The 23832-nt window shown below is 39.3% G+C and overlaps 1 protein-coding gene across 3 annotated transcripts in view; it reads left to right on the forward strand.

The window, feature by feature from the left end:
• The first annotated feature begins 15588 nt into the window (after positions 1 to 15588).
• LOC133836329 (ABC transporter G family member 20) overlaps positions 15589 to 23832 on the forward strand; it is a 46106-nt gene continuing 37862 nt past the window's right edge. The window contains exons 1-2 of one of the 3 annotated variants that reach the window (XM_062266752.1): positions 15594 to 15739; positions 16279 to 16374. Coding sequence is in view for 1 of the 3 variants with exons in the window: in XM_062266749.1 (XP_062122733.1) it covers positions 15716 to 15739 (24 nt within the window). In the remaining 2 variants the exon portion in view is untranslated. Of the gene's footprint in view, positions 16375 to 23832 lie in introns of all 3 variants that reach the window. The other 2 variants (XM_062266749.1, XM_062266750.1) reach the window with 2 other exon arrangements.

Here is a 23832-nt window from a genome sequence, read left to right on the forward strand (position 1 = left end):
GAAATAATAATTTTCACCAATAAGAAACAATTAGATAATACCATCTTCAAGCGCTTTGTAAGATAAAAATATAATGGGAATTTTAGATCAAACAGCAAGTTAACCAAAATTGTGAAAAATGAAAGCAAACACACACACACAGTTTGATGGGGCAAATTGAATTAAATATTTTCGTGGTATTGTATATTTTCCATTAAAATGCAGCAGCAAATTGTTGATGGTTGGATAAAAAATGGATATACAAAAAATATTTGAAAAAAGTGGAAGGACTAAAATAAACTGCAGCAAAAGCAGGAAAATAAAAAAGCGAAAAAAAAACAAACAAACAGGAAACCAAAAAATGTATGAAGCAAGCCGAGTTAGTCACAGCCGCAGCCGCCGGGATGGTTTTGCATATTGTGAATAAAAAGTGTTGTGTGAATTTAGCTTAGAACTGCATTTATTTGATGACAAACTGACCAAAAACTGCAACTGCATGATGGAAAAATTGCTGTCACAACATAAAAATGGACGCATATGCAGTGAAAACATCTGCACACCTGTGTAGCCTGCGGGGGCACGGTCGCGGAAAGGGGAGTGAAGGGGTGTGGGGTGGGGGAGAGTGGTAAAGTGGTTGCTTCAACCACAATACATAAAACCGCTTAAGTTTTCATTCAACGAACTGTAAAACTGCATTTGAATGACGCGAGCGAACTGAAAAGCCCAGCTACAAAAAGGGCCAAAATCTGTTGAACTTGAGCAGCAGCAGCAGACTGATGTGTGAATGTGTGTTAGTGTGTGTGCAGGATACTGCATGAATGTATATATGTGTTTGGGTGTGAAGGGCTAGGGATGCTGTCAATGTTTATAATAAAAGTGCACGACTTGTCACACATTTAGCACACGAGCATCAGGCAAATGCGGTGCGCGCTTTTTTGCTCGTTTAGATTTTTAGATTATGTTTTGATGGAAAAAATGCCGCGACTGCTGCTGTTGCTATAGCTGTCGCTGTCGCCTGCTGTTGGCTGATGATGATTTTTCCAGCCAGACGGTAGCAGCTGCTGCTGCTGCTGCAGTAAAAAAAAAAAACATACAAACAAAAAATAAATGCGAAGAAAATAAAATTCAGGAGCAAACGTTGAAATCGTCAACCTTGTCGCCTTGGCAAAACTAGCATGGAAAATATGCTGACTACAGGAAAGAGAGTAAGACTCATATATAAAAAAGAGAAGAGAGAAAAAAAACAGCAACCGCAAAAGCCAAATAAAAGTGCTGGCAGTGACGTGACGGACTCGTTTGTGGCATAAGCCAGAGTCAGGAACTTCAGCTTCAACACTCTGATGGAATAGGCAGTCGAATTTGATGGCCGACCTAGCAAAAAGCAAAAAAGAAAAACCTGAAATGAAACGAGCACAGAGAAGAGGGAACAACTAAAAGCCCCAAAATCCTAGTGCTGGGTAACTGAGGCTGTAGTTGGTTACTCGGCAAAATGTAAATCAAAATTCCAACCGGGCCAGCAGCACAACAGGCAACCAGGAACCATTGATGTCGACTCAGACTGAGAATATGGAGAGCTGTGTCTCAGTCACCGTATCTGTCTCTGTCTCTCTGCACCGGATTGATGTTGGCAGTCCGTTAACGTGGCCATGGATAAACCGCGCAGCGCGTATAAATAAATATTTACAACTCGTTTGCCGCAGCCAAAAGCAAACTAAGCTTGCCAAGGCTGCTTGCCACAGCAGCAACAGCAGCAGCTGCTGAAACAGTGGCAAGACCCGTTGTAGCCCGGTGTTGAAGCGTTCAAGGACCTGCATGCTTTGGCTCCTGCTCCGGCTTCGTCTGTTTCGAACGCAGAAGCCGAGCTGTGTGAGCTGTGAGCTGTATATAAGTCTGCTACGATGCTTGAACACCTTGCGCGGTGGCCACGTTAACAATGCAAACTCATTGTCAGTTTTTCGAGGGTCTGTTATGATGTTGATGACTTGAATGGCAGGTTTTGCAGGTGGATGGAAGGGTATTGAGCTTACGCTTCGCATTGGACAAAGTGTTAAATGAAAACGACGCTTCAACGTTTGGGGTGAGCTCAAGGTGCAACTTACGTACTTAATTTCCAAGAAAAAATTGGCTTGCTGATTATGTTTGGGGGAGTGGTTTATAAAAGGGAATTAAGAAAATTGCATAAGCAAACTATAAGCCAGATTTCGCGTAGCTCTTTAAAGCAAATTGCATAAACTTTTATTATAGTCGGTGGCTTTTAATCAGATTTTGAACTATAGTTTTCTTTTTATTAAAACGTATGCAGAAAATACAATTGAATAGCATTTAAATGCTCTTTGCAAACGTTGAAAGTGCAAACTCTACTCTCTAAACACTTTCAACTTTCATGGCAACTAATTCAAATAATTCGTTCAATTTAGTGGTACATTAAGACGCTCTGTTAGCACAGCAAAAGGCAAACAGCTTTCTCTATTAATCTAATATCAGACTAGAAACCACAACTAGACCACAATGAAAATGGTTTTTCCACTTCCTTGTGGCTGCGTTGAGCTTTAAAATCTTGCTAGCTTCGTTCAGTTGAATCCGAAATTCCTACAGAATGTTGGCTTCAAATTTTCCATCATGAATTAAAGATGATGCCGCGCGTGGCAATGGGAACTACAATGCGAGGTGTAAGTGCAAAGCTTCCCTCCAATGGCATGCAGACGTTACAGGCAGGAGTTACATCAAAGCCAGCAGAGTCAAGTGAAAAGATAAGAGGGAGTCCAAAAAAATAGAGGCGTGGTTAGCTACCTAGCTACCCAAGCGTGACCAAAAGCCAAGGCACTGTTTAATAATGTAAGGAAAAACGTAATCAAAATGCGACACTTTTTCAAACACTTGGGGCACAAAAACAATGAAATTTTCATTTCTCCATTTCGACGCATGTTGCTCTGTGTGTCTGTGTGTGTCTGTTGGATTGCTTCGCTCTTCTCTGATGTCCCTGACGATTCTACTCCTGACTGCTGATGCTGATGCTGTTCCTGTTCCTCCTCCTGCTTCAGCTGCTTTTCCTTCTGCGTCAGCGAACGTTGGCGCAGTCATTCGTCACCAACGAACAATCCTTAAATAAACTATTTATTGTTCTCCGAAAAAAAAGAAGAAGCAGAAAACGTATAAGAAAATAAAGAGGAAGCGAAAGGAGAATGGAAACGAAAACGAAAATGAAAACTCAATGCTATTAAAGTTGTGTGAAGCGTATAAATAAATGTTAAGTGTGCGTTGTGGGAATTGCAATGCAAAGCTTAAATATATATTTAAGCCACAATCAAACGGATTATACACAAAGTGCGCATTTTGTTATAAAACTTTTGTAATGGACAGTCCATTACGATATCACAATTTGATTTTATTTAATTATGATTTTTCGTGCTTTGACTTAGAGACAAGCCAATTGCATTTAGTATATGATTTTGAATTTCGCACGTAGCATTGACATTTAAATTATTAAATAGTTATTTTGTGTAGAGTAATAAATATTTTACAAATTATGCGTGCATCTGTGCATTTTTAGCATATACATTCACTCGTTTGTGTGCACTGGGAAAGCAGTTTAAATGGTTTATGTGCTACATTTGCACACTTCCTATTAGGTGAAAATGCATAAATTTAATTTTCCATTGCATTCTTTGCAGCACTCGAGGAAAACACAAAATACAAAATAAAACAAAAATAAAACTAAACACAACATAAGTCCCCGGCATATGTAAATGTGACAGCCCGCATGCAAGTTAAACATGGTGTAAATTTGTGTGTGTGTGTTCGAGTGTGTGTGTGTTTCGCACTGTGTGAGTGTGTGATATCAGTGCGTGTTCTACAGGGAGGCAAACGTTGGATTGGGATCGACCCAGAATAGGCGCGGTATTTTACGAGCACATAAATAAAGTGGAACCGGGGCTAGAACTTGCCACATGGAAAGCAATACAACTCTGACACACTTTACAAAGTGATATCGCCTTCAAATCGCTTTTAAATTTGTATGTATTAGAGAAGAAATTTTAGTTTTGTCTTAAATGCAAAAATTGCTTAAATAAATTAAATGGTATTGAATATTTTTCATATATTGTTTTGATAGAGTATTTAGTAATTGAGGTAAATTCATTTATGTTTTGGGTTGCCAATTCTTTGAAATTTTTACAAATTAAATTTATTTTACTAAACGAAAAATTGTTGGAATTATTTGAGAATATCTTGAGACATTGTCGTTTCTTCAGTTATTATATTTATTAAATATTACTTATTCAATTAAAGAAATATTAGTATATTGTTTTCATTCTATTTATACATAGAATTTAAATTCCTTCCAATTTTTTGAATGTAAAATCCTTTGTGAATAATAAATGTGAAATGAAACATTGTTTTATTCATTTATTTTGTTTTCTTTAAAACTCTTATCTGAATCTTTTTTGGAACATCTTCTGACTCCAGTTCGTCGTTGCTTGCTGCATTGCGTTAAATTTATTAAAGTCAGAGCGAATGAAAGTCAAAGCTAAAATGCATACATAAGTCAGAGGCTGCACTAATCAAAAACATAAATTCACATAAAAATATCCTGGCGACGATGATGTCGACATCAGCGTATGTATGTATTGTAGTCATAGTCGTAGACCTAGAAACACCTGTACATGTCCTTGCCATGCTGTAGTTAAGTTGAAGGTTTATGAGCTGCACACAAAAATGGAAATTGTCCCAGCTGTTGTTGCTGTTGCTGTAAGCTTGTACGTTGTTTTGTTGACTGCTCTTTGTATGTGTATGTGTGCTCTTCGAATGTGTGTGCGTGTGTGTGTGTGTGTGGGTACAGACAACTTGGCACTTAGGCAGACTGCTCAAAATGAGCCTAACGACGACAGCGGCAGTTGACAGTCGCCGTCTGCCGTTGTGTATGGGACAACTACTATGGGACTAGTCCTGTAGTCTCCTGTAGTTATACTCGGTATGTATGCATGCACATATAATAAGCATAACAACACTAAATGGCTGCTTATGCATGCAAAGACAACACACATTCACACACACACAAACACACACCTAGACACTTGCAGAAATTGAGTGCATACTTGGGTTAAAGTGCAGTTGACTGAGCCAATTTCCAAAGCAGCAGCAACCGAGAGACAGCTAACGGGCTCAGCTCCACTTTATGGCTCATTTCCTAAATGGTATGCAGCTGACGTCATCGAGGCCTAGCACACCATAAAAACAAACGAGTAATGCAGCAACAAAAAAAAAGAAAGCAAACAAAAAACAAAATGAAGAGGAAGTTCACTGCAATGCTAAAGAACTTTTGCAGCAGTTTCTATTTTGTATGCAGAGTCGAGACATTTGAAAGCAAGTTAGAAAGTATTGTAGACTGGTAATGAGAATGAATTGAATGTTTATTAATGAGACACATTAATGAAATTTTGCTGCTTTAAGTTTAAACGTTTACAGATGAATTATATTTGAGAATAAGTCAATTCTATTGCAATTGAATTTTGAATTGAACTGAATATTTATTAGTTTGTCACATTGATATAATTTTCTTTAAGTTCATCGATTTACTACACTTAAAGTGCAAAGATATCAACGTTAACAGGCGAATAACATTCGAGAATACGCCATTTCTGTTGCAATTGCAATTGAATATTTATTAGTTAGACACATTAATCTAATTTCCCTGCTTTAAGTTCATCGATTTGCTACACTTAAAATGCTAAAATATCAACGACTACAGGTGAATTACATTCAAGAGTAAGTCATTTCTTTTGCAATTACAAATCGTTGAGCTGTTGTAGCACCAACAAAGTTCGGTGACAAAAGGACGAATCTGCATTGGGATTTTGTCGAGCATATGCAGACTGTTTTGACCATGAAAGGAGGCCAAATCACGGACCGTTTAACGCGCTCATTGCATGTAATTCCAACCCATTGCATGCGGTCTGATGTCTGTCTAACTGTTTGCTTATCTGTGTCTATACGTGTGTGTGCGAGTGAGTGTGTGTGTGTATTGGTCGCAGCATGGCGCGTGTCGTTTGATATCATTGCGCAATTGACAGTCGGACATTTGAGCGGTTAATAGCATGGCGGCCATGCCAATTGCAATCGCAATTTCAACTGCAACTGCAACTGCAACTGGCACTGCAACATGCATTTGGCATGCCACCATTTTGAAGGGGACCCTTTTCGATGGCAACAGTAATTGCGATTCGGTCAAAACATTTGCTATGAATTTGGCATACTTGTTTTCAATTTGATTTGCAATCGAGAGTAGACTTGAAGCACTGCGACTTCAATTAAAATGATTGCTATTGCCTTTGAGTCGCAGATATCGCACCTCACTCAGATAGCTTGAATATTTCAGGGGCAATGTCGAAACAATGTTGCTCAACTTCAAGGCCATAATTCCAGTCAATATTATCATTTGATTTAAGCTAATTTTCATATTTCTTTTTCCAACGAATTCATTAGTGTCCATCCAGATAATAAACATTATTTGTTCGCGCATTTCCCTCGAAAATTTCACTTGCCTGGCAACCAGAAATATGCTGTTTATTTTCCATGTAATTTAACTAATTTTCTTTGTTGATTTTTTATTTCAGTCGTTTGAAGCGCATAAAATCTAACAATGGCTAACAATAACAACAACAAAAGGAACAACTGCAATAACCTTAGAAAGGCAGCCAAGCTAACGACTTAATAAATGATAATAATATTTTTCATTATATGAACAATAACAGCAGCAACAACAACGACAACAACAAAGTACAATAGATTGCTGGTGGCTCGACTTATATGCGTTAAGCACGCAAATCGGTTATTATAATGCATACTATATAAATCGTGCATTGTAAAGAGTGCATTAGTTAGCCTTACACAGTGTTTGCTCTGTGTTTGTGTTTTGGGCCACAGATAAAGCCGCTTTGGGACCACAGTCACTGCTGTCTGTGCTGGCTGTGCTACAGATAAGGGCCAAAACCATTTGTACTAAATAACATGGCCGTAACAACAGTAACAGAAACAGCAACAGAAATAACAACTACAACAAGAATGAACGACAACAGCAGCAGCACAATAAGTGCGCCACAAAATAAAACAAACAAAAGGTCTATTAGTTATTGTTGTTTGATTTGTAAAGTGTTTGCCATTTGTTAAATAAATTGATGGCCATTGCGGTTATTGGCAAATAAGCTGGTCCAAAATTATCATTCCAAATGGTCTGAAAGGAATTTTCTAAAAAAAGAGAGAGAGGAGGAAATGAGATAGACTTAAAGATACTCAGTACAGTAGACAATCGAGTCAAATTTCGTTGACAGTTTATCAATGCGAATCCCTGGTCTGAAGACCTGTCAGCAAAGGCCTAGAGACTGAAAAGTGTGAGAAGAGTGTGCAAAACTAGGCGCAGCACGGTGGAAACAATCAGCAACTGTCATAGCAGTGAGTTGAGACTTCAGCACCAAAAACGAGACTAAAACCAGAACCAGGAACAAAAAGAGAAAAAAACGAATGAAATGACATTGACATTTTGAATAATGACGCAGCAACAGCAGCTGAAGCAGGAACAAAACTTTCAACTATATCAGGACTATCAGGAGACCCCACTGCGAGGCCGAAGGCGGATGACAGTTAAACTCGAAATGCTTATCAAGCCCGATGACAGAGATTAGGCAAGCAGCTTTTGAATGGAACTGTGACCCCAAAAGACCAGCAGCAATTTGGTTGAAGCCAAGTGCGTGCACAACAAGGCAACAACGTCGAGGAGTCGCTTGGCACCAATTCAAACGCTAATGAATAATGTCAAGGTGTTGTCAAGTGCATTTCGTTGTAACATCATTAGTAGCAAATGCAAAAACCAGACGACAGAAGGAGCTAGGGAAAGGAGCTGCACATTAAATGGCTAAATAGACGACAACAATGCCAAGTGGCCATAATCACAGAGGTGCAATTTGGACAAAAGAGCACAACACTTACCAGCTAACAGATCACTCGAAAAAGCACAAGATAAAACGGGGAGTAACATTACGGATGGAGTACGTCTTTGGAGCTAGAGCCAGGGCAACTGAGATGCTGAGCTCTTGAGCAACTGTGCAATGCCATCAACAATAATAAATTTTCGCACAAAGTGCCAAGTGCAAAATGAAGACAAAAACAACAATGCGAAGCGGCAGCGAAAATAGTTGGAAAAACTAAAATTAAACTTGCTCCGAGACTGCGTTGCAGCACTTTTTTCCCCACTTCCCTATTTCTTCTTTTTTTTAATATAATTTTCTTCGTTTTTTTTTTGTGTTGCTAGTTGCAGCCACGCCCACTCGCGGTGGAAGGGTATTTTGTTGCGTTAAGTTCAAGGTGGTTCAGTGGCTCGGTTAGTTTGGCTCGGCTTTGGTGGGTGGCCGCACTGTCTGCCAGCCAGCTTTGAGTGTTGAAAAAAACAACTTGAGATTGTAATTAGTTTTTGTTGCTGCCGGGTTTAACTGCAGCGCGGGCAAAGGAAAACTTTCAAATTGAACTGGCCCCTCCAACCGAAACGCGCGCTTCCCTACACCACCCCACACCCTGCAGCCTATCCGCGTAATACAAAATATTTTGTGGTTTCAACTTTTTCACGCCGACTGCCACCAAATTGCAAATATGTCTGAGCGAAATCTCATTAAGTATACGAAATGTGGCAAAGCGGTGACAAATATTAAAGAGCCGAGAAATGTACGCGAAAGGAAAGTAAATAAAAATTATGAATGTCATTTCGAGCCAAAGCAAAACATTTGCACAGCACAGCACACACAAACTCACACACATACAATGTTGTGCCTTAAGGGCGAGCACAGAGAATGTAGTTAGGTATTTGCAACAGGTAAAACCTAGACCCTAAGTAAACCCATTGCAACAGCAGCAGCAACAGTGGGTCAAGTTTGAGTGGAGTTTTGCGGGTCGCAATGAGTGCCACAATTTTTATATGATGCTCGGCTCTGCTCTGATGTTGTGTTTGGCACTGCAAAGTTTATTGAGGTCAGTCAGTGGGTCAAGAGTACGTTTCGCTTCCTGCTCTTCCTGCTTGACGTTGTGGACTTGGCTAACGAGCAGTTTGGGGCGTGGCTAGGCCATTTGCCTGGCTGATGCCACGAAAATGAGGCTTATAATGTGCGTAATTTGACAGCAATGCGGCTAAGTCTCACATCTACTGTAAACACAACTTTAATAGCACATTTGCTGCTGCTCTTCGCCGCCTTATTAACTGTGATGAGTCCCTTGAAAAATGCTAATAAAAAGGAATCACCCAACTTTACAGCCCAAAAATTGATAGCGTCTACATTTCTGTGCACTTCAACTTAATTAACTTTCATATTTTTGTGTCCATCATTAAAATGTCCTCCATAAATACCTGACACAACGTGACGAGTATTTTTGGAGAGCACTCAACTCGAAATGGAATTTAAAGTTTCGGTTTATTAAAGTACTTTAAGTTGAGACTTAAAACTAAAAATACCAGAAGTTCGCTTGCTGTTTAAATTTGTGCTTTATATTAATTGCTTCAATTACCATTACCAAAATTTACGTTTGAATGAAAAAGTTTTGAAAACACTTTCGACTCTAACGTGATACTAAATATAATATTTAATCGCAATATTATTATTTTCAACTAAGCTCAAAGTCCGATAAGTACTTCTAAGTTGAAAGTTTAATCACATTCCATTTGTTCGAAGAATCTCTTTCAACTCTTGTTACCCATTCGCATGTGTGTGTGTGTGTGTGTGTGTGTGTGTGTGTGTGTGTGTGGTGGAACTTGCATCGTTTTGTCTGCGGTTTTCTCACCCATTCAATTCCATGTTGCCTCAAGTATTGCAATGAATGGCTGTGGCACACCACATTCTGCCGCAGCGCCGCCTGCCACATCTGTTGAGTGACCCGCGTAACTGAGAAATGGAATCTGGCGTATCTATCTGCGTCGCATAACCATGCCATATACGATATATCTGAGACATATCTTTGTATGTCTGCTGAGAGGGACCGCAGTAACCAGAAACTTTCATGAGACGCACTCACATACATACACATAAGAGCTCATATCTTGGCGTGTACATTTTCAATTGTCTATCTGTCTGTCCATCTTACCGTCTGTCTGTCTATCTGTGTCTGTCCATCTGTCTGTCTACTTGGCTGTCTGTATAGCTGTTTTCGCTTCGCGTAACCTCAATGTGTTGCAAACACATCAGCATCAGATTCAGGACTCAGCAACAGAGCAGGAATAGAAGCGACAAGCCGGAGAAAGAAGCAGGGGCAGCAATTGGGTGTCCTTGGCACCGCACGCTCCACATGAATGCCCTGTGGGAAAGGGACGCTTGGCTGCCAGCTGCTGGCCCCAGCTCAGACTTCAGACTCCCTCTCCCATCCTTAATTCATCTTTAGCACACATCGAGTCAGCAGCTTTAGTCGCATTACAGTTGCGCTTAAAAGGTTAAAACGTTTTAACTTTGAGAGACGCCATGGCAAGCGTCGCCCAGCAAATCGTCTAATGAAAGCGACTTTTCCAAATTAAGTAATTCCATGTTATTTTCTTTTATTTGTCGCTTTTGTGGTAGTTACTGCGTATGTTTGTGGTTGCGTGTTTTAATTGAGCCAGTTTGTTTAATTAAAGATTCAGGAAAAAATGAAAAAATTAGAAAGTAAAGCAATTTAAATGATTGCGGCAGCTTTTGACAGCCAGTCAAAATGTCGCCTCTCAAAATCAAATTTCTTTACTGTGAAAATACATACATTTAAAATCTGAATTGAAAGCGTCTTGCAGTCTAATTGGCTGGCAGTTGAATTGATGCTATGCTCTGTGAATGGAGCAAAGACTGTCGGCAAACGACCGCAAAAGTGGCAGAGAGACTCATATCGCGTATACGTCGCGTGGTTCGCATATAGAAGTGCTGCTTATTGGCCCAGCCCAGCCCAGCCGCAGACGAAACTTATTTCCTTGGGCTGATTAGGCTGCTGCCTATTGTTAGGCCTACGACTGGCCTACTCGTCTTCTGAGGCTGCCAAGTTGAGCATGTCGTATACGTGATGCTATGATAATCATGCTTATTTACAATAAATCTCAACTGAGGACTTCAAGTAAAGTGAAGTGTTTGCCGAGCACATCTCGCAAAGCGGCTCTGATGATTTATTTAATGCGTAATCTCTGCCAACGCCTGCCCTGACAACACCATCGCCATCGCCAACACCAACAACAACAATCACAACAAACAACAACAAGAAGCACAACAGAAATAATAACATTATAATAATCATTATGTTGGCAGCACCTCGCATTATTATTATTTCACTGTCTGTCAAGTGCTTTGTTTGGCATTCTTCAACAGCGACCCAAAAAAAGAAAACAAAATAATAAAAAAAAATAATCAATTAATTGTGGCTCTTAGAAGCGAGCTGCAAAGTTTTTGAGTCCTTCTTATAGTTGGCCACTTTTCGAGTCACGTAATTAACTTGGCCAGGACATCAATCAACAGCGAAGCTAGAGCTGAAGCTAAAGCGTGAGCACTTGAGCGGATAAACATAAATCTGTGTAGTGTAAATGGCTAAAGTTCTTGCTGCCACGGGATTGTACCTCCTGATTCCCGTTCCTCATCCCTGCACATTCTCCTGCTTCCCTGCTTCTGTCTCCAAGCAAAAAGTAGGAGTGAGAGTTTAGGAGGTGTTGAGGGGTTGCTTTGGCAAAAGGTTGCTGTGAGTATTATTGCGCTTGTCATTATCATTAGAGTGCTGTCACAGCTCACACCAGAACAATCGCAGCTGTGCCTTGTGTAAGAACAAGATACAACTAGACTTGTATCTATAGATACATTCACACCCACACACTCACATTCACACAGAGAGACTGTGAGGTGGAGATAGAGGACGTCGGAGAGAGTGTGACAGCTAGCTGCTAAACGCTTGAGGACATAAATATTGATTGATTGTTGTCAGACAAAGTTGTCGCTGTCCTTGTTGTTGTGTACTTTTGCTGTTGGGCCGGGGCAGGTAGCTGAGGTGTCTGAGGTGTCAGCTTTGTGGCTGCTGCCCAACCAATAACAATGCTTAACAATTCCAAAACGAAACGCAGATGCTCTGCACAGTTAAGCACAACTGATAAGATATTTATGATGAGTTAGAGTTTGCTGTCAAAAATTAATTTAATTATTTACAGCTACGAAAATTTAATAATTATTATGTTACAGCAAACTGATTAGCAAAGCTATGGTACTCTGTAAAATTGTCGTGTCGGAAGCAAGCTGTTTTGCTCGCTTCCCCTAGTTATTATTCATATATAGTGATAAGCGTGTAAATTGCGTTTGCGAGACACTTGATGTTGCCCACATAAGGGGGGAGCTGCAATCATAAATCATGTCATAAATTGTCAATATAAGTCTACGCAGAGCGTCTAAATATAGATGGCGACAAGCAACAATAAATTCTTTATCGACAATCGACTGCTGCTGGCTGGCACACGCAGCTTATGCCAGGGACATTAAATGCAATCAAATTGAAAATCAAACCCAATGAAGACATTTGGCCGCAATTGAAGCCAAAGCGAGCGAACTGCGGTGAACCCAACTATAGCCGCAGCAATAGCCACGACCACGCCCTTTGTTGCATTAGCAGCACTCGAAATCGACAAAAAAGCTAAAGCGAAAAAATGGCAACAAAAAACTAGCAAAAAAATAAAAAAAAAAAGAGAGAAAAAAAATAACGACCAACTCAATAGGATTTACATTTTCCAGCTATTGAACATTGCGCTCGGTTTTAAAGCGAGAAACGGAACGAGCATCGAATCAGTTAAGTCAGCATGTCTCTGGCTCTAGGTCTGGGTCTCCTGCGGACTCCTGACTCTGACTCTGGCTCTGACGAGTGACAAAGACCAAAGACCGAAGCAAAAAATGTAAAAACTATTAAGCGGCATTAGCCGCGCATTGCGCTTTGTATTTGTGTGTCGTGGTCCTGCTGCCATCCTCAATTCCTCATCCTGTTTTTAGCTTTAGCTTTAGCTCGTTGTCCCCTACAAATCATTGGCAAGCAGGGCATTAACGACAGCGACAACTACTTTGATCTTGCTCGTAAGAAAAGGGTTTTTTACGCTTGTTTTTATTTAGCATATGAATAAAGAAGAATCTTTGACGGAAATTTAGTAATCACAAAAATTATAAACTATTTACACTATTAAAATGAGGCACCATAGTAAGAATTTAAAATTTATTTGCTTTAAAATTTCACATCACATAAAGAATACTGAACAAAATATATTTAAATGTACTATTAAATTAACTGCAGCGAATCGAATTATCTCACTGGCCAACTTACTTGAGTTAAACCTGCTTTTAGCTGTTGCTTTTCGCGCTGTTTCCGTCCAACTTTTGATCGAATGTCAAGCCATTTGAGTCAACGTCGGTCGCTTGGTCGCTTGTTTGACCATTTGATTCCATTTCCCAGCTCCACTTAGAGAGTATGACCCTTTCGCCTCAGCACTTGCACGTTAAGCGATGTTGGCGGGTTTTCTTTTTCTTTACTTTTTTTCATTCATCCGCAACAGGCTCCGCTATATGTATGCACATCCTCATCCCCAATGGATGAGCATCCATTATGGCTACGGTTGTCCGTCCTGTCTGCTAGCTGACTTGGTTGTTGCTGCTGCTGCACTTGCAAATCTAATTTCATATTTTATGAAGTGGCGGACCGCGATACCTTGCCTTCCACCTTGGTCGTTGTCGTTGCCAGCGATTGAAAGTCTCTTCATTTTTGAGGGCATTATTTTTACGTTTTTCACCTTGTGGTTATGGGTTTGGTTTGGTTGCATTGCATCGGGCCTGGCCTGGCCGACACGTAGTGCTTGCTGCAAGCAACCGAAATTGAACTGGAAAATCAATTGTTGAGCACATAAATTTGTTAGTACGAAAATTGCACCGTTGGGTAAAATTTATTTCGCAAAATTGCACTCAAAAGCGAACCGCAAAGAAAAAATAAAATGAGCACAAGAAGAGAAATGCTAGTCTCAAATGTCTTCGTCGTCTTAAAGCTTACTACAACGAAATCGAATGCCTGCAATTGTCATGGATAGCATAAGCCTCGACGTCTGTTGTCATATCATTTACTCAAAGGCACTCGGCCTGCATGCTCTGCACTTCATTAGCGACATCTCAGTTCTCGTTGGGGGCACAAAAATGGCAGCAATGTATGGCATGTGCTATTCGTTGGAGAGAGGGGGCAAAGACATGCGGCATGTTGCTGCCTCGTTGCACTTATCTGGGTTAAAACGATGCACAAATATTTTGTAGACACTTAAGCAGCTCAAATTGTAAAGTGCATGCGCTTCTGAGTGTGTGTGCGGGTGTGTGTGTGTGTTGAAATTTATCTACAACATTGCCATTGCCAGGAAGACAGCAACAAAGAGAGATTGGTTGTCACAGGCTTAATGCTTTTGCATGACATCTTACTGCAGAGAGGGGACAATTCAGCGCGTCCAAGCGGCAACGGGAACGGCAGCGGAAACGGATACTGGAATGGCGACATTGTTGAAAACATGCACGTTGAAACTTGTTACACAAGCGACTTCAAGGTGCATGCAGTGAACAGTGAGCAGTGAGCAGTAAGCAGCAAGACAGCAAGGTTGAAAGCAGCAAGTGGCAAGTAGCAGGCAGAGCAGAAGAAAAAAGCATCTGCAAAGAAATCTTTACAAAAGCGGCAATTCATTTTAGCATTTCTTGAATCCGAGAGACGTGCACATGTCAGATGATTGTGACTCGACAACGACAACAACGGCGTCGGCGTCGACGACGACATTGCCATTACCATTTCCAGGCAATGTGACCAGCAGGCAGCAGGCAGCAGGTAGAACTTCTGTAGCTGCTGCTACCATTCTGGCCTGGACCAAGTAGGTGCCAAGATAGCGCAGCTTGCCATTACGGCATACCTGAAAGGACTGCCAGCTCTCTGACAATGACAAAGAGACATTCAGTGGGATGCAGTTTGGGCAGCCGGCAATAGAAATGGCAACGCTCGTTCTAGAGAGCCCAAACAAAGCTGACCAAAAGCTGCAATATAAATGGCAAGCTGTGTTGTCAGTAGTGCTTACTCTAGTCGTTCCTTCCTAACACAATAGCCAACTAGAGAGATATTCTATATGTATATTTTGGTTATGCAATGTTTTTCCTTAAAGTACAAACAAAAGTTTTCTTAAATTATTCAGAGGTAATGTTTAAGCATTGCAATTAATTCAAAGTCTAGTTAACCACAATTTAGCAAAGTCTGCAACCAGTATGCTAATTCAAAAGCTCGTTGCTACAAAACTGATCTGCGTAAAAGCTGAATGCTCCGTCGTTAAACGTGTTCAGTTGGTTAGCAGAGCTACGAACCATGAGAATTCAACTCTGCCAACAGCGTCACAACTGCTAAGCAGCTTAGCTGCTTAGCCACCACAACAGAAGGCAACCCACTGACTGAATGTGATCTTTTGGACGGGGGGCCGCTCAGGCAACTTTAAGACGAACGTTGACGTCAACTGTGGCAGCGACAGCGACAGCGGCTGCGACTGCGCTGCTGCTCTAGCCAAACTGGCGATCTGTCAGCGCCGTCAGCATTTAGTTTCAGTCTTTATTCGTCGCTAGCTCTGGCCACAACACGCGGAAATAATTCGAGAAACGGGTTGAATACAGAAGAAAGACAGAGAACCAAGCGGCTGAAATAATTTGAAATCATTTGCAATCGAATTAAGTCAATGATCGGCGACGTTTTACGACAGGTGTGTGAATTCCACTGAATTGAATGTATAAAATTAGAACGCGTTTATGCGATGACTGGTGAATGAGTTTCGGTTAAGTAATTGTGGTTAATATACATCTAGGTGTATATGCACATATATATAAATCTGTGGATAATTGCTGTTGTGCCACATCTTTGCTTTAGTTGTTGGCTAATTGCGCGAGTAAAAGATACAAAACCAAACCAAAAAGCAACAGCTCCAGCTCCAGCTCCAGCTCTAGCCCCAGCAACAGCAACAGCAGCAGCTACAACAACAACATCAAAGCAGCGTTCACATTTCGCATGCGCAAAGTTTGTCTAGTTTTTGTATGTGTATAAGTGTATCTCGCTAAGTGTGTGTGAGTGTCTCAATCTTTGCTCAATCGCAATCTTTGGGCACTGCCAAAACAGGTTAACTAAAAGCAAACGTGTTCTTTACGTTTGTTGACTTTGCAAACGCAAAAACACACCAAAGTTACTCAGCAGCAGCAACAACAACAAAAATACATATATATTTTGTTTACATTTTGTATGTGGAAGTGTGCAAAACTTTAACCGCAACAGCAACGGCAACGGCAACAGCAACAGCGAGAATAGCAAACTTTGCAGCTGCAACTTAAAGAACTGCAAACTCAGGTAAGAAACCGCAAACCTCATTAAAATTGTAAAAGGGCCCAAGCCTGACGAAATAGCAGCTCAATCTCAAGGATGATATCAGTCGCAAAAATGATAATGCAAAAGCACAGCATTACAACAACAATAACACAACAGCAACATTCCCGCAACAGTGCAGCAACAACACACCGGTTGTAACAACAATATCAACAAGAGCAGCGTCGTCAACGACCTGCTCCAATTCAATTTATGCAGCTCAAGGTCAACAACAGCGGTAACGACTTTAAAATGCAAACTCAGCTGAAGCTGCCGCCAACGTTCAACGCTGAATCCGCAGCTGAAGCTGACGCTGAAACTGACGCTGATGCTGAAAGTTAAATACAACCAATAGTGTTGCTTCTTGAGTCGCCTGATTGTTGCCTTATATTTATACTCTGCATTAAATTTGAAGTCAAAATGTCACGCGTCATTTCATATTAAAACAGAATATGCTTTTAATTTTCATTGGACTAAGCAATAAGTGTTTTAATGAGATCAGACTCCAAAGAAACTGATGAGAGCATTACTCCCACTTAAAAATCTCAAATTTGTTTTATTTCCTACATTTTAAATAAGCCTACGAGAATAATATTTAAGTGTTTTGTTTTTATCGGGGTTACAGTTCAATTAAATCACATTAGTTGCTTGCACACATTCCGTTTGCAATCAATGCTTTGAGCTTTGCTTGTTGGAATCTGGTTTTAATATCATGTATACGTGTTATAGGCCACGTTTTATGTGAGCATCTCGATTGTATCGCAGTGAAGGGTATCAAGATAAGTTGTAATAAGATTTCTACAACTAATTGAGTAAAGTTCAAAAAGTGTCTTCGCAGAAATAAACTTGAACTTCAAGTCGAATCTGCTTCAGGAAAAGGGTATTTAAGCTGCCGTTTGCTGATGATTGTTGTCTCAAGTGTGTGTGTAAGGTCGTTGTGAGACCTTCAACTCGATGTTGGTCTGGTCATGCTCCCGTATCGCATCGGGGTCTTCGCTTGTCCCCGGCTAGTAGTTTATGATGATTTAATTTGCTGCTTTAAAAAACGGCACTTAACCTTTCGGTTTACACACAACAAAACCGCAACAATGCGAGCATCTACTGCCATAGCAACTACACAAACAACAACAATAACTCAAAACAATTGCGGCAACCGCATTACTTGGCGCAATTAAAACCGCAAAGCTCAACCTGGCCCATACCACCTATAAAGCGTCGGTTGCCCTTTTGTTTATAGTATGTTGTGTGCACATTGAATTCATAAAAACTGAAGAAAAAGGGTCAAATTTTTAAAGGGACGCATATTTAAGTATGGTTAAAGTCGCATTACTTCTGACTAATTGAATTAATAAATTACGCAATGATTATGCAGCATTTATGTGCGTATGTTTGAGTGCTAAGTGTATTCCAGCTCTGACCAAATTGGTTTATACAGGTTCGTATAGTAATACTGGTCCTTTTTGGCATGGGACTTGGTCAAGACTTGGTTGGCGTCTTGGTTCGCATCATTTAATTATTTCACATGAATTGCACAAAATGTGTTTATAACTTTCAGCGAGTCGAGTCACTTAATAAAACATTAACCATTATATTGCCCGATAAAAACGAATAAAATAAGCAAAAAACATTCCCTTATTGCTGCCTATGAATTTCGATTTTAAGTTTATTTTCGTTCTTTTTTCCTTTTTTTCGCCACAACAAATGAATCTTTGTCATTGACGGTCTTATATCGAATTGAAGCTACCATTATCGGCTGCTTGTGAATAACACTTAGCATTTTACAAGTCATTCTGATATGCAATTATGTTGATTGTATCGCTGCCACGTAATACCCTTATTTACACATTCATTTGTGGACTTAAAATAGAATATTAACATATAATGGAATTATGCGAATGGTCTCAAGGAACACTTCATGCTGCATTTGGGTTATTAAATTATAATTTCAGTTTCATTCGGTTTCAACCTTTTTTCCTTAACTATTCTAAATTCCAAAAATCCAAAATCATATGTAAAATATTAGTTTAAAAGCTTTGACAATTTCAAAGCTTAAAAAGTAAAATACAATAGCCAAACTTTTAGCTCAATTATTTCGTTAGTCTTACATAAACTAAAATGAATTTTTGCAAATTGTCTGCAAACAAATATAGAAACAAAAATTCTAATTAATTCGAATGAAATTTAAAGTGAGTTTTATTTCATGTTTAAATACACTCGTTATTTCAAAGTGCCAATGGCAATGAAATTCATTTAACATTTTGGGCACTTGTTTCGGTTTTTAAGTGGAATTAAAGGCGTACAAATTCCTGGCAAATTAATTTCGTAACTACTAGCACTCTATTGTTATGAATAACAATATATTTTAAAAAGAGAAAAAACTAGAAAATAAATGTGTGTTTACTTGAAAATGTTCATGATCAGTTCTCCATATATAAAAACGGCAAACACGTAAATTAAATGTATCCAATTGTAGAGAATTAATTTTTGTTGAGAACCTGTTAGTGTTCTCCTTTTTTAGTTCGACACTTTTTAGTGTGTATATAAAATGCTTTTTATTTTGACAACAATTTGCACAGGCTGTCAACACATCTGCCGGTAAACGATTTTTATTGAATTTTGTGAAGGCGATTTAACATTTCGACCATTGGTTGTAGTAGTATTTGCAGTCAAACGGATGCCGCCGTAATGGCAATTGATTTACAAGCTATTCGTGTCAAGTTACAAAAAAAAAAAATAAACGCATGGCAAATTAAATGAATCTATATGCATGCCTTTATATGTAATTATTCAATTAAAAATACCGCACATTTATATATATTTATCAAACTGACAGCGCGCAAACGTAACCGCCAATAAAAATAGTCAACCGTATACAAAATGCACAAAAATTAAACGAAAAAAAAAAGATTGCATCCGAAAGGGCGATGCCAAATTGCACTTTATGAAATAATTTAATGATAAATTGAATTTATTTATTTGATTTCATTTAAAAATGGCTGTAATGTCATAATGAGCGGGGCTTCGAATGTGTACGGTGTTGGGAATGAGTTTATTGAAGGGATTTTCTGATATCTGATATATGCCATAGAAATAGGATTATGTAAAAAGAATTGAAACTATAATCAGCGGCCAGTTAATCTTCTTATACAACTTAAATTCTCTTTCAACGAAATTGCGTAAAAGTGCTAGTAATAAAATATTAAATTATTGTGTCAATTTTATTTGCGAAACTTCTTTAAATAAATAACCAACTCCATAGAGAGATTTAATTTGGCAGCGTTGTATTTAAATCTCTTAAGATTATAATTTCCTATGATTGTGGTCGGGACGTCTCATGTGGATCATAATAAATGTTAATAAAAATCAATTTAAATAACTTTCAATGATGATTTCATGCCACAAATTATGCAAATGAATGTGTGGATATGTTTGGGGAAAAATGTGAAAATAAAAGACGGAATCAATAGCCTGAGCGATAAACAATCAGCGAATGTGAAAATAGATTTTCCGAGTCATATTTTTTTTATGCCTAAAAATAGGAAAGCGTTTTTGGCAACAACTTCATGAAAATATGCAAAGTTTTTGCATTTATTCGACGACGACGACGACGACAACAACAACCACTAACAGTAATAAGCCACTTGTAAGGCAGAGAGATAAGACGTCGCCATACCCCGCCCCCTCTGGTTGCCCCACCTGCAGCGCTTGTCATCGTGGAGTGTGTCTTATGTACGTCTTAGGTTTGACACATTTGCATAATCTGAAGCAAATCTTTGGTAACAAGTAATCGAAAATAAATTTGCATAACAAATAGCGGCCAAGGCAGTTCCTAGGCAGGATCTGTCCCACACACACGCATATACATATACTCATAGACAAGCACACACACTCACACAGACACTCAGCGGAAATACCGAAATCTGCACTTGATGCTCGATATCAATAAATATATGCAGAGAATTTATACAGGCGCGACTTTTGCATTGGTGCGTGCAAAATTTAATCACAATTTAAATTGAAAATTTCCAATAGAGCAAAAAAAAAAAAAACGGTGAACTCTGATGGCAGCGGCTTTTTACATTTTTTTCCTCCAATTTTTTTGGGCGCCGTATTTTTGTATCTACAAATAGACAAACAACTGACGCAGCTCGCCCCGAGCAACAGAGAGGAGCACAACAACATTGTCGAGTAATTGCCAAATGTTTGGATACATATGTATGGGAAGGTAATATTTGCATATAAACAGGCATATGTAGCCGATTTTCATTTGATGTTGCAACTTTTCTTTTCTTTTTTCATTCATTTCTGTTGCCCGTTCTTATTTGCATATCGCCTTTAAAGGTTGCCAGAATTATTAATAATTTTTATGGGCACCTTGGGGGCGGGATATAACCGAATTCTGAGCTCTGATTTCAATGCGAAACAGAAGGAAATTATTGAAATTGAAACGAAATCCGCAACACAGAGAGAAGGCTTCATTAAATTGCCGACTATAGACTCAAGTGCATACTTGAAGCCGAATCAGTCAAGCAGTTGAAATCGGCTTATGGTCGGACCCATTTGCAGTTCAGTTTTGAGGGTTTTGCCCAGACAAATCAGTCAACGATTACACACCCAGAGACTCAGACTCAGACTCGAAGTCAGAGTACAAACAAAACTTGACTAAGCGCTGAGCCATCGTGACTAGAGAGCTAGACACAAAACTTGGTCAAAACGAGCTGAAAAGCTGAAAGCCGTAATCTGAGACGGCCAAGCGTAACCGAAGTACTTCTTGTGGCCGTCTGCCACCCTGCCCCCTTCCCCGCTTCCCTGTGTCTCATTGCAAGCAGCTCAACTGTGAAACTGTTGAAAATGCAATGTTAGCGAATTTTTAATTATTTTTTTGTTGCTCCCATTTTAGTGGGAATTTTATTTGGTCTTTATTTTTTGGAAAGCACGTGGAAAACCTTGAATGCTCGTATGCGAATGCGTATGGGTAATTAAACGACAACTGGAAATCATTGTATTGTTTGTCACGGTGTACAGTGTTAATTACAACATTTTATTGTTTATAAACAAATAAAGAAATAAAATGGTAAATAAATTAAATGCATGTAGAATGGCTGCTTGCCACATGAAAAATGAATTATGGCAATGCATAAAGTACACACACAGAGACACACAATATATATGTATGTATTATACTTATATATGAGTATGTTTTTTTTCTGGTTGGATGCTCATAACAGTATCTGTAACTGCATCTGCATGTGTGCCACATATGGGTGTGCCATGAGTGTGTGTGTGAGTGTTAAATCACAGTGTTTGCCAGTGTGCAGAGGACAGTCAATTGCAGCAGACAATCGACAAACAAATATTTTTGTTCTGCGCACAAAAATCGTTTGTTATGCCCAGCTGCAGAAGTCAGAGTCACAGTCACAGCGATTCATTTCGATTCGATTCGTTGCCATAAAATACTTATATATTTGAATGAAGAATGGCAAATAAATTTATGTTTTATTATATTTTATTGGTCAACAAATATGGCTTTTGACTTTGGCATTCAGCTGCATTTTCAATCATTTGCGTTTCATTTTATTGAAAAGTTGGACTCCTTTTCATCTTTCCATCTGCAAGATGCTAAAATGAAAAAATCATATATATAATATATGTTTTTTTTCTTTATGTGTTGAATTTAATGCAGTTGCATAATATTATGAAATGTTTAAAATATCTATAATAAAAACTTGACATTTAAATTGCACAATTCTGCATGCGCAATCCAATTTTCTTTTATAATTTTTGCCATTTCATAAGATTTTTCTTTCATATTCCCATAATGCTTGTGTATAATTTGTTTTATGTCTCGTTTCCTTTCAACAACAATGCCACGCGCAGAGCTTTGCTAAAAAAGCAATAAAAGCCTTTAAATATTTGCACACCCACACAAAAGCGCAAACAAACAAATACCCGCACTTCCTTTCACCCCTGACATGACATACACACACACACAAACATCGAGACGCATCCTTCATGCTCTTATGCAAATAAATGCTAAACACTCTTGAGTTTGGGGCACAAAAGAGGGTGTTAGAGGATAACAAAAGTGGGGCGAAGACGCTTTTCTGTCTCGACTTTTACTTGAAGGCTTTCGTTAGACTTGATTTTTTGCTGCGAAGAATGGGAAGACGTTTTGCACACACTCACATGCCACATACATGGCGTATACTTGATAGATTTCAGACGACGACCAAAAGTTCAATGTATGCATTTCGTTTTGCCTTTGTTTGTTTTGTGCGCTGTATTGTATGCACGTTGTTGGGCTTCTCTAAGTGACTGTCGGTGTCAGAGTGCTTTGTCGACATTACTATTCCCAGGCCTATACACAGACGACTTCTCACCTTCTCCTTCACTATCTGCCCGCTTAGTAACAGCTGCCGGTGTTTCGTGCGTTTGTCACACAAATAATAGCAACACTTTCACTGCGATCTGCCTCTCTCTCATTCTCTGACTGTCCTTGTGCATGTCAGGCATTGTCTCGCCGCCCAGCTCAATCCCAGTTCCAAATCCAATCCCGTAGGGTAACCTGAAACATGTTCCACCCAACCAGACACAATGCACTTTATGTTCTCTCCTCTGCTGCCTGCTGATGGCGGTGCTGGCGTCTCGGGGCTGTTGCTTCTTTCAGAAGCTCACACAACGCAACGACGCGTCGTTGCAGTGATTGTCAACGTCATCATCATCAACGTCTGCCTCTGCTGGCGCTAATCCCTGTCACGGTCCTCGGCTCGGCTGCTCGACTGCTCGGTTGCTATGCTGCAGTTACTCTTGTTATTGTGTTGTTGTTATTGTCAAGTGCAAATGTCTCTGTAAAATATGCAAAGACATAAATATTTCAATGGGTTTCGTCTGGGTGTGAGAAAAACTACAGCAACTGCTAGCCATCGGAGATGCTCAGAAATCACAGAATGAAGTGATTCACTTTACACTGCAGTTGAACAAAGTCAAAGCTTCCGGGAAAAAAAGGTTAATTTGCAGGTTAATGGAAAACGTCAACACAATTTACTTTCGAGTCTTTGTGCTTGTTTATTTAATAGTTTAGACATTAGACAGTGATTTTATTTTCAACAATTGTTTACGATAATCTATATATGAATGACTAAAGTCCAAATGGCAACCATTAATTAATATCAAATTGTAGTTCAATTAAGTTATGGTTGCAAATGCTATTGAAAATGGACTGTTAATTGAACTGGTTCTCGATCTTTATGCCTTGAACTGTACCACTAATTGACTATTATTATAAGAAATGAAAGCTTGTTGAGCTGTGGATTATTATTTGCAGTGATTTCTGAAAATGATATCACTGCGCATTTCTGTTGCACTATTTGGCGTCAGATTTTCTTTGGCCGTTGGTTGTTTATTAGATCTGTGTTTTTGGGTGTGGCAATGTTAAACTTATGG

The sequence above is a fragment of the Drosophila sulfurigaster genome, chromosome 2R, assembly GCF_023558435.1.
Source record: "Drosophila sulfurigaster albostrigata strain 15112-1811.04 chromosome 2R, ASM2355843v2, whole genome shotgun sequence".
NCBI classification, from domain to species: domain Eukaryota; kingdom Metazoa; phylum Arthropoda; class Insecta; order Diptera; family Drosophilidae; genus Drosophila; species Drosophila sulfurigaster.